At 56.0% G+C, this 11190-nt stretch overlaps 1 protein-coding gene across 3 annotated transcripts in view; it reads left to right on the top strand.

The window, feature by feature from the left end:
• Nucleotides 1-1528: 1528 nt before the first annotated feature.
• Nucleotides 1529-11190, top strand: part of Plekhg6 (pleckstrin homology and RhoGEF domain containing G6) — a 13698-nt gene continuing 4036 nt past the window's right edge. The window contains exons 1-13 of one of the 3 annotated variants that reach the window (XM_004643590.2): nucleotides 1529-1650; nucleotides 2786-2992; nucleotides 4152-4307; nucleotides 5056-5220; nucleotides 5524-5619; nucleotides 5852-5902; nucleotides 6254-6403; nucleotides 7137-7247; nucleotides 7396-7545; nucleotides 7710-7847; nucleotides 8060-8179; nucleotides 8490-8622; nucleotides 8720-8835. In XM_004643590.2, the coding sequence (XP_004643647.2) occupies nucleotides 2855-2992; nucleotides 4152-4307; nucleotides 5056-5220; nucleotides 5524-5619; nucleotides 5852-5902; nucleotides 6254-6403; nucleotides 7137-7247; nucleotides 7396-7545; nucleotides 7710-7847; nucleotides 8060-8179; nucleotides 8490-8622; nucleotides 8720-8835 (1524 nt within the window). In that variant the 5' untranslated portion in view covers nucleotides 1529-1650; nucleotides 2786-2854. The remainder of the gene's footprint in view (nucleotides 1651-2785; nucleotides 2993-4151; nucleotides 4308-5055; nucleotides 5221-5523; nucleotides 5620-5851; nucleotides 5903-6253; nucleotides 6404-7136; nucleotides 7248-7395; nucleotides 7546-7709; nucleotides 7848-8059; nucleotides 8180-8489; nucleotides 8623-8719; nucleotides 8836-11190) is intronic. The other 2 variants (XM_023703719.1, XM_023703717.1) reach the window with 2 other exon arrangements.

Genomic DNA, 11190 nt, shown 5'->3' with positions numbered 1-11190 from the left:
TCCCAGCTGTGAGGTCAAGCTGGGAGCTTGATGAGGGCTATCTGCACCAGGGGAAACTGAGGCAATGGGTCTCCAGCTAGAGATGGAAGGAAAGTCCAAGTGACTGGGAAGAAAGATGCTATCCAGGCAGTCTACCTCATGCAGAGGATGCATGAACACCAGCCCCACTCAAGACCCATTAGTAACTGAGGCTCCCTCAGCTCCATGAGCTGCATTCCCCCTCTCAGTTGTCACAGGAAGCTTCTCCCCATCACACAAAAGAGGCTCTGGGAAATGGTGGATGGGTAGGGATAACCAGACTGGGCCAGGTGAGAGCCAGGGAACAGGACAGCCCTGGTGCCAGCCCACACAGTGCCAACCACACCTCTGGCTTCCAGACTACTTTCCCTGGGAACTTCTCACAGGAGGCTGAAGACAGCCCCAGGGGCACTGTTCAGTGGAGCCTGGCCCTCATCCAAGAGGGGAGGAAAGGGGTTAAAGCCGCCAGTCCCCAGGCCAGCCTCCCCTGGCAGCTCTCCCCAAGCACTGTAAGTCCAGGCTTGTCTCTGCGTCTGCCTGACTTCTCTTTTGCTTCTTCTGTTCCTTCTGGTAGACAGTGGGAAGAGAGGCTAGGTGCCCAGGGCAGCAGGCCTCTCTGGGTTGTTATTTATTACCACCTCTGCCTTGTTAATGCTCCCCCTCATTTCCACTCTTGTCATCCCTAGATATAATATACCCCCACCACCACCCTGTGTGGGAGGGGAGGCAGGAGGCCCTTTCCCACCATGACCCAGTAAGATTGGGCTTCTGAAGGTGTTTTGGACGCACTGCATATGGAAGGGGCTGTGTTTGCCACCGCACAGTTGTGAGCAGGAGGCAGGCCACAGGACAGGCTCTCAGACCTGGTCTGGTGCTCCTGACCATGGGCTGGGGGCATGAAAAGCCATTCGGCCCTTCCTCCAGCAGCCACTACACTGGTGAAGACTGGCCACTGGAAAGGACAGAGTAGGGTGGAAAGGTGCCCCCAAAGCCCCTTCTGCCCATCATGTCTTAGGCAATAGGAGAAGTATTGGGTCAGGGCTCAGCCTGGCACCTGACCCCCTCTGTGCAGCAAGGCAAAGTCCAGGTGCAGCCTTCCACCTGGTTGCCAGGGCAGGCAAGCAGCCTACCAACAGATAAGGGACACACTTTGGACTCCACTGTCAGACAGCAGCAGCAAATGTGCCTGTGGTCCCTGGGTACCGCACAGGGCACCGTCTTTATCCTGCTTGCTCCCAGCCTCTGGTGCCTCACAGGGGTCTGGCTGGGAAGGGAGGGCGCTGAGCAGGTGGGCAGTTCGTTCAGGTGCGAACAAAAAGGGGGCCGGAGCACGCTACGAAGTTAGCTGTCTGCGCAGGGAGGCAGTGGCTCTGTTCTCCCGGCCTCTTGGGCTGTCCCCAAGTCCGGCCCGGTCGATGCGCTGAGCGGTGCCCGCGGACAGGGGCGGTGCTACCCGGTCCCCGCCCCGCTCCCGCCGCCGTCCCCTCCCCGCCCCGCGAGGCGCCGGCCGGGCCCGCGGGCCGCTGGGTCCCAGTCCCACGTTACCACGCTAGGCAGCGGGGCTGACAACGCCGCGGCCGGCCGCAGCGCCGGCGTCCCCTGAGAACGGGTGCCAGACACCTGCACGCACAGGTGAGCGGGAGCCCTGCGAGCAGGGGCGGGGCGGCCGGGACGGGCCTAGGAACTGGAGCTCAGGGCAAAGGCCTGACTTTGGGGGGGTCCGGGTCAAGGCTGGAAAAGGTTCCTGGGCAGGGAGAAGGGGAAGGGGCACACCCCTAAGAGGGAGGGGCTTGGGGCCGGAAGGATGGTGAATCTTTTGGTCTTCTGCTCATAAATCTGAAAGAGGGGGGCTAAGGAGGACTTGGTCCAGTTGGTGATGGGACCCACAGCTGTGCAGGCTCCGGGTCTGCCTCCCTGAGGGGGACATTGCACTCCCTGGCCTGGCTGCTTAGAGTGCGGGTCTCAGCCCGGGTATAGAGGAGCAAGGACGGAACACACACACACACACACACACGTGTATTCCCAGACCCCAGCTCTCCGTCTGGGCCTCTCTCTAAGACCCCCGCCTCACTTCCTGTCTGTGGCCAGGAGAGCCCCGGTAACAGGCCGGTACCCCTTTCAGGGAAGGGCCTGACAGGGAATATTGTAGACTTTGTCACCTGTCGGTCACCACTAGCTCGAAAGACAGTAATGAGTAAAGGTGCCCATATTCCAGTCAACTCTGTTTGGGGGCATATGGAATTTGAATATCACACTAACTTCACTTTTCCAGAAATGTCATTTTTCTTTTGACTTGTTTTCAACTCTAAAAATGAAAAACGCCATTCTTAGCTGGCAGGCTGTACAGGAACAGACAGCAGGTTGGGTGTCTCCAGCCATCCTCACCCAGCTCAAAGCCTCCCCACAGCTCTGTGTAGGCATCTGGGTACGAGGGGAGTCGGGTCCTCAGCACTACAGACTCATCTATGACCTTTGCCCTCTGCTGCTCCTAGGTAGACCAGGTGCTTTGTGGCCCTAGGAGAGGGGGAGGTCATACCCAAATGTGCACACACATCAGGGGAAGGTCTATCTCTGAGAGGCTTTCCACTCTACACACCTGATTTACCCCAGCTCTCCAGGTCATAGAAGAGGCAGCCATGCTACCACCAGTGCCAGCAAGTGGACAAGTCCTCACCCTCCTCCACCTCACCTTCTTGCCCCTCCTTAGTCTCCACCTGGTACCACCCACTGATCTAGCCTTGCCCTTCCATTCTCTTCTCTCTTGCAGCCTCAGGGGACCCCCCTTTTTCCTAATATTGGAGCTATGACCCTTGGGAGGTGACCCAGGAGAGAAAGGATGCAGGCCCCTAGTCCTCCAGATGAGGGCCCCCTACAAGGTCTTGTGGCCTCCAGAATTGAGACCTATGGGGGCCGGCATCGGGCCTCCACCCAGAGCACTGCTGCTAACCCCTGTCCCCGAGGAAGCCCTGTACCGGTAAGTCCAGGACATGCCCCAAAGATGACCTGGGTGGGGCAAGAGGGAGGACACCAGCTGTGAAGTCTCCGTCCCCTTACAGGTTTATCAGCAGCTCTATTCTTGTCCCTCACCCTCCTCTTCTTTCCCAGGCATTGGCTCTCAAGATTTCTATCCAGGTCCCAGATAGAAGGGGCAAGAGAGGCAGTGAGACTGGAGCAGGGGGTACTGCAGGGGCTCCCCTGGGAGACAAATCTGAGGCACAAACCTGCGGGGAAACATACCCTCAAGGTCACGCCTCAATTTGGGAAGACTGAGGGCTCCCAGAGATGCACTTTCCTCTGAGTCAGGACTGAGGAAGAGCAAAGGTTTAGGGTTTCCCCAGCCAGGCAGGAACACTGAATGTGTCTGGCTTCACCTCCAGCTCCAACCTGCCTGGCCCACCTCCACCTCCAGCCCAAGGAGGAAATTTGTAGAGGCCTCCAACCCCTCCCCCCAACCTTGAAGACAGTTCCTCCCTGCTGGGGTATCCCCAGCCTCCCTGGAGGAGAATTTGGCCCCTGGACACAGGGACTTTTCCAGGCAGAGGATAGCATGGGACACTAGGAAGTGTGGGTAATTCAGATGAAAGAATGTGACCGGGCCTGCCCTGGGAGACTTGTGGCGAAGGCCTGAGCTGTCACAAGGAAGAGCAGCCACTCCCAGCTGGATGGGACCCAGGCTGCAGGCCTCTGAAGAAGAGACTGCACATATATGAATTCTCATCCTCATGGATGAGGAGGGCTGGCCATGGCAGGGAGGCCACGAAGGACTCTGGGTGCAGCATGCCCTTCATGGTGTCCTGCAAGCTCCAGGGACAGAGAGCACTGAGCAAGTGGACAGATGCCAGGAACAGATCCCAGGGCACACACAGGCATGTGTGTGCCTGTGGGACTTACCTGGAGGAGGCCACTACACCTGTCTCAGGCCCCTGGGGAGCCAGATGGCTATGGCCTTGCCTAACTCAGCTTGGCCTCCTTGGCAGCAGCCACCATGACTCAGGGCTGCAGAAGGCCACACCAAACTAGTCTGAGGGGACTGCTGAGCCAGCCCAACCTGTGTGTACAATGGGGTATCTAGACCCAAGTGTGGCCTCTGCTACCTCTCTGGAATCCCCAGAATTCCCCCATTCCTCCTACAGGACCCCAGTCGCCGCCGCTTCCAGCACTATGTCCCCTTCGCCAAGAGCCCTGGCCAGGCCCGAGGCCTGTATCCCTTGATACTGCGAGAACCAGAGCCTGAGAAAAGGCATGGAGTCTATTTTGCAGTCGGCCCACCCTACTCCCCCAGGCTTAAGGTAAGGGGTGCTCTGCTTCTGCCCCCATAGCCCAGCTGCAACATCCTACATAGATGCAGGCCTGGCAAGCCCACAGGGCAGGAGCCCACCCAAGGGGTCAGGCGCAGTGCTGTCCCCAGACCCTCTTCGGGCTTCTCTGCATGACCTTTGCACTGGACCTCGTACTCCAGACCTTTCTGTACACTCTAAAGGATAAAGTATTAGTACTAAGCTTCCAGCTTTTGCAAATGCCCACATCACAAGCGAGGCAGTAGGGCCCTGCATTTCCACATCTCAGCTCCTCCAGAGGGCGAGAATTACCGGTTACCTGCATTATTTGGTACCAGAAAGCAATTATAAAATTTAAGCCATGCTGTTTCATAAAAATGTCGGTCTTATGGCCAAATGTCAAAATGCCTGAGACTTTCCTAAGTCCCATGCTGTTTTCCACTTTGAAGACCTCTCTGAAGAGTCTGACTCTGTGCCCCAGCCCTCTTGGGAACCAGGAGACCCCTTCTGCTCAAGGAGCTCCAATCAGGCCCTGTCCAAGATCCAAAGCTCTTTCAGCAGACCAAGGTGCCTCTCCAGCTAGGTTCCAGCAGGGCTTATTCCCCTGGAAGTGTAGCCAAGGTGATCCCTGTCCCCACTCTTAAGTCAGTTCTGTTACACACACACACACACACACACACACACACACACACACACAGAGTCCTCCCAGATTCAGGCTGACTGGGTGTTGAGGATGTGGCTGTCCCCTTGGCGCTTCCAGGAAGTCACCAAAGCCCATCAGCTGGAGACGAGGCTGCGCACCTTCAGCATGTTTGGGATGCCCCGCCTGCCCCCTGAGGACCGGCGGCACTGGGAGATGGGCGAGGGCCACGACAGAGGGCTGACCATTGAGAAGTCCTGGAGGGAGCTGGTGCCTGGGCACAAGGTGGGCCTCAAATAGTGTCTTTTGCTCGGTGCGACAGACCCACAACCCACAGTCTCACTTCTGCCCCTGAAACAGGAAAAGCCTAAGAGGGTAGGGTCAGGTAGAAAAAGACCAGAGACAGCAGGATCTGGCTCGAATCCTAGCTGCACCACAGCCAGCCCTCGTGTGCAGAATGCAGGAGGACATTACCACCTGCACACTAGAGGACGGGCCCAAGGTGAAAAGGTCGTGGGTGGAGGCCTTTTCTACATGGTACCTGCTGTTGCTGTCCTGCCCCAGTGAGCCAATGTATTCCTCCCCCAGGAGATGAGCCGGGAGCTCTGCCACCAGCAGGAGGCCCTGTGGGAGCTGCTGACCACGGAGCTGATCTACATCCGAAAGCTTAAGATCATGACAGATGTGAGCCTGAGCTGAGCCTGCCTCTCCTCCCTCCTCCCTTCCTTTATCCTCCACCCCAGCTCTCCCAGATCAAAAGGAGCAGGTCTCCTGGGAAGGGAGGGCCAGGACCCCCAGAGGGCCTTGCTAGAGATCTGGGAGAGTGGGAGCTGGTGGGTTGGTGGCCTGATGGGCTGGGCTGGGGTTTGGTGGGCAGAGGTCAGGGCTAAGCAGCCATCTCTGTCCTTGCCTCCAGCTCCTGACTGCTGGCTTGCTGAACTTGCAGCGAGTGGGGCTGCTGACAGAAGTGAGTGGGAACTCAGAGGGCATCCTGCACATATCGGGTGGGGCCACAGGGGGTCCTCCTACAGCCCAGTTTGAATTCCTACCACCCCACTTTCTGGGACACCTCTGCCCCTCCTATCCCCAACTTGCTCTAGACCCTTAGAAGGCCACAGGTGTTCCCTCCGCATTTACCAGGACTCTGCCTATGGATGCAAGGGAAACACAGGCCCCTTACACAGGCCCCACCTGGATGGTGGGGGTGGGTGAGAAGCCCCACCACCACCATCCAGGCTCATGCCTTCACCTGGCTCTGTGGTCTCGCCCAACAGTGACCTGTCAAGGGCCTGCTGCTGAGTTCCACCCTCTTCTCCAGGTGTCAGCTGAGACCCTATTTGGAAATGTTCCCAGCCTCATCCGAGCCCACCAGAGCTTTTGGGAGGAGGTGCTACAGCCATTCCTGGAGCAGACCCGCATGTCAGGCCAGTGTCTGGACCCCGTCATCCTGAAGAATGGCTTTCTGACAGTAAGCCTGGTGATTTTGCCTCCTCTCCTGCTCTCCATCCCACAAGTGTCACCTGTCCCAAAGATACTTAGGTCCTTAGAGGCCCAAAGAAATGAAAACTCAGGGATAGTTTACACCTGCGCTCTCATCAAGTATAGAATTGTATCCTTGGTCAGAAATCCATCAGCTAATAGGGGGGTGCAAGGATAGTGCCTAAGCAGGGGAACCCTTAGGGCACAGAGTCCTGCAGTATGGAGAAGAGTGATAAGCCAGGGTAGTACAAGGGCCCAGAACCAGCCTTTCTTTCACAGCTGTACCCAGCCCGAAGCCATGGACACTGCAGGAAGATGGTGCTGTAGGATGGAGAAGGGATAGTCTCCCTGGAGCCTTGGTGCCCCTTCCATAGGCGCAGGGCTCCTGGGCAACCTTCAAGTCACAGAAATAGGAGCCCCTGTGTCCTAAAAACAGGCAGGCTGAATTATTGATGGTGCAGAGTAAGTGCAGAGGAGCAGGCATAGCGGGCACAGGGGACAACAGGAGCTCCGAGGGCAACCATTGCCACCCCAGACTCAGCTGCTCCTGGGAATACAAAGGGGACCCTGGCCGGTAGGACAACCCTGGGAGAAGTCTAGGAAAGAGCTTCCCTAAGGGGCACCTTGAGGCTCTCTGCCACCCTGCTCTCTTGATCTACAGCCACCACCTGTGTTTGTGACCTCTTCCCTCTGCCCACTCCCCATTTACCTGCCTCCCCCAGTTTGGCCAGAGGTTTCAGCCCTATGTTCAGTACTGCCTGCAAGTGAAGCAGACCATGGCCTATGCCCGGGAGCAGCAAGACACTAACCCTCTCTTCCGTACCTTCGTGCAGGTAGGAGCAGAGGCCCCAGGGAGAAGGGTGGGTACACCCAGACAGCCAGGAAACCCACAGTGTCCAGCTGGGTTCCAAGCTGAGCTTGTCACTAGGGTGGGCAAGGAGGTGCTTGCAGCCTCCTGAGCCCTGTCCACCTCTCTGGCAGTGGTGTGAGCAGCACAAGCGCTCGGGGAGGCAAACCCTGGGGGACCTGCTCATCAAGCCCCACCAGCGCATCACCAAGTACCCACTGCTGCTCCAGGCTGTGCTGAAAAGGAGCCCTGACGCTCAAGCCCAGGAGGCCCTGAATGCCATGGTAGGTTCTCCAGCAGGGCTACGTCCCTTGTGCGCTGGGGCTGGTGAGTAGGACTTGTTCTTCAGGTGCGCACAGGACTGATCACAGTTGTTTTGGATGCCATGGGTGACACTAAGTATGTGGGTGGTGCAGAGCTGAGCTGTCCCTCCTGCCCCCAACCCCAGATCTCAGCGGTGGAGTCCTTCCTGCAGCACATCAATGCACAGGTGCGCCAAGGCGAAGAGCATGAGAGCTTGGTGGCTGCAGCCCGGCGCATCGGTCCCTACGAGGTGCTAGAGCCACCCAGCGAGGAGGTGGAGAAGGTGAGCCAGGTCAGAGGGAAGAGGGCTTGGAAAATGCAAGTTTCCAGGGAAAATGGGGAAGGTGCAGCCTGTCCTTGGGCATTCCTTTCGGGTGTCAATGGTCTGGGGAGAGAGTTTAGAAAATTAAAAAGGAGACACTGAGGTCCTTGCTCTGGCTTCTCGGGGGAAAGGTAGAAAGAGAAGGTAGACATTCCTGCCTCTGCCATCCTCAGAACCTGCGTCCGTTCTCTACCCTGGACTTGATGTCACCTGTGCTGGGGGTCTCCATGGAGCATACCAGGCAGCTGCTATTGGAGGGACCTGTGCGAATGAAGGAGGGGCGAGATGGGAAGGTAAGGGAGCCTTGTTGGCTGTGAGAAGATGGGGGTATCTGAGGGGGCGGAGTCAGCGGAGAACTCGGGGTGTGTGTGTGTGTGTATAACAGGTCATGGTTCAGACTCAATTTGGGTTGTTTATGTGACTTTGAGCCCATCCCTTTCCCTACCTATAAACAGAGAGCTGACCAAACAGCCTCCTTTCTGCCCTAGCACCCCTCAGCTGTGCCCCTGACCCTACACATGCCCACATGCGAGTCCAGCTCCCCTCAAAGCCCTTCCCCTGGCTCCAGCAGACCCACCTCTTTCTTTTCTGGCCTACCTACAGCTGGATGTGTACCTGTTCCTCTTCTCTGATGTGCTCCTGGTGACCAAGCCACAGCGCAGGGCAGACAAGGCCAAGGTCATCCGCCCCCCTCTCATGCTGGAGAAGCTTCTGTGCCAACCACTGCGAGACCCCAGTAGGTCTCTCCTGTTGGGAAACCCAGGATGGGGGTTTCGTGCCCTTCCATACCCAAAGGTTCATGCCCATTACAGCCAACCTTCTCCTCCATCCAGGCAGCTTCCTGGTCATCAGCCTCACCGAATTCCAGTGCGTCGCCAATGCATTCATTGCACACTGTCCCACTCCCACAGACCGAGCACAGTGGCTGAAGAAGACACAGGAAGCCCAGGTCTGTGAAAGCCATGGGGAGGGACGGGCAGTGGCCCTGAGGTTGAGGAGCAGACCAAGGCGGGGAGGAGCAGGAGGAGGAAGAAGTTGGGCTGGAAGCCAGTTCAGACTGGACCATCTCCCCCTTGGGTTCCCCCCCCTCAGAAGGGGACAGAGCCTGGACCATCCCTAAGATAGCCTGCTCTGGTTCCTGAGACAGCTGCTGAGTCTTAGTAGCTTTTACACCATGAAACAATTACCTACTAAACTCCATCTCCCACTACTGGAGCTCTTGCTGGGTACAGACATGGGGCTGGGTACCAGGGAGTCGGAAGAGAATAGTGCAGCATTCCTGCCCTCTGGGAGCCTAGGCTGCCGTCCAGTTAGAGCAATTAGTATGTCAGTGGAAGAAACGTGTCCCGAGGGACCTAAGAAAGGCATCATGCCTTCTGTCAGGCTCAGGTTTGCTGGGAAGAGGACAGTGTAGTGGGAAGGGCAGGGAAACACTTGCACCAGAGCTGAGGATGGACCATTTGGGGGAGAGCTAGGAGTACATGCAGGGGAACAGGTAGGAGGGCGGGGTTGTCCGAATGGAGAAGCAGGATGTGTGAGGCCAAGAGTAGGAAACAGGTGGTGTTGAGAGAAACCCTGACCTAGAGAATTGCCAGGGATTAAAGTCCAAGGGTGGACACAGCAAAACAGAGGTGGGAAGTAGACTCCTTCATGGAGATCATGCCTGTCGCTTAGCACTGTGCTAAGAACTGTTGAACTTTGTCCTATAGACAACATGGAGCCAGCAGAGGTGTTAAGCAGGGCAGTGATGTGGGCACATGTCTGTGATAAAAGCTGTTCAGAAAAGCGAGATCTCAGTAGAGCTGTCTTAGCTTCCACAGACTTGCCGGCTTAAAACAACTTGCACTAGGCTCAGTGACAGAGCCCTAGCATGTTCCAGGCCCTCAGTTCTATCCCCAGCACCACCAAAACAATATAAAATAAACCGGAAGCTATTCTCTCACAGATCTGGAGACCAGAAGTTCAAAATCAAAATGTTAGCAGGGCTGAGCTTGCTGCCCAACTCTAGGAGAGAATGTGTGCGTGGCCAGCCTCCAGTGGCTCCAGGTGCGCTTGCCTAGGCAGCTCAGCGCAGTCTCTGCCTCCATCTTCAGGTGCTCTTCTTCTCTGTGTGTCCGTGACCAATTTCCCTTTCCTTCCTCACATGGAGACACCAGGTGTTAAATTTAGATTCCACCCAAGATCTGTGTGTTTTCCTCCCAAGATCCTTCAGTTGGGGTCCCGGTACATCTACAGAGTCCCTCTTTCCAAATGGGTCACATTTTATGGGTCCTGGGGTCAAGTCTTAGACATATCTTCCTGGGGGCTTCTCATCAACCCCTGAGGGAGGGGAATGGGCACAGAAAGTAGAAGATCTGAGTTGGATTTGTTCACTTGTTTGTGGTGCTGGGGACAGAACCCCAGGCCTTTGCCTGTGCCAGACAAGGATTGTACCGCTGAGTTAGACGCTGAAGGACAAGGAGCAGTCTGAGCAGAAGGGAGGAGCTGCAGGGCTGGGTCTAGTTCTGAAGACGGATCACAGTTCTCCATGTTTGCAGCACAGCTTTCTCATGAGCAAATGGTGAGAGGCCAATGCAAGATGACCCAGAACTGCAGGAGGGAGATGAGATGCGGCTGAGTTGGGTGGAGGGCTAGAGAGGGGAGCCCTGCGTTTGTGGGCAAGGAAGTTGGCATGGTGGAATCAGTGTTTGAGAAGAAATGAGCTAGAGAAGAAGGAAAAATGAGTGAGATACAGGGAAATATGGTCAAAAGCCCATACCAAATGTACAAAACCCTTCATTCAAGCTGAGCACTGTGGCACACTCCTATCAGCCTAGCACTTGGGAGTCTGAGGCAGGAAGATTACAAGTTCAGGTAAGACCTGGACAATTTAGCAGCTTAGCCAGACTCTGTCTAAAAAAAAAAAGTTTAAAGGGTTAAGGGGCAGGTATAATGCTGTATGTTTGTAATCCCAGCACTCAGGAGGCTGAGGCAGGAGAATTACTGCAATTTCAAGGCCAGCCTGGGCCACATAGTGAATTCAGGGTTCTCCTTATGAGTTATGTAAGGAGAACCTGTCTGAAAAAAATAAAATAATAAAGGACTAAGGATGTAGCTCACTGTGAAGACTCTGAGTTCAATCCCCAGGATGAAAGAAAGAAAGAGAGAGAGAGACAGAGAGAGAGAGAGAGAGAGAGAGAGAGAGAGAGAGTCAGAGTCAGAGTCAGAGTCAGAGACAGAGGAGGGAGAAAAGAAATAGAAAGAGGAAGGAAAAGCAGGAAGAGTGGGTATGTAGCATGTTGAGAAGGCCCGGAGTTCAATCCCT

Source organism: Octodon degus, unplaced genomic scaffold, assembly GCF_000260255.1.
Source record: "Octodon degus isolate 3935 unplaced genomic scaffold, OctDeg1.0 scaffold00178, whole genome shotgun sequence".
NCBI classification, from domain to species: Eukaryota; Metazoa; Chordata; class Mammalia; order Rodentia; family Octodontidae; genus Octodon; species Octodon degus.
This window is presented reverse-complemented; position numbering and strand designations above follow the sequence as displayed.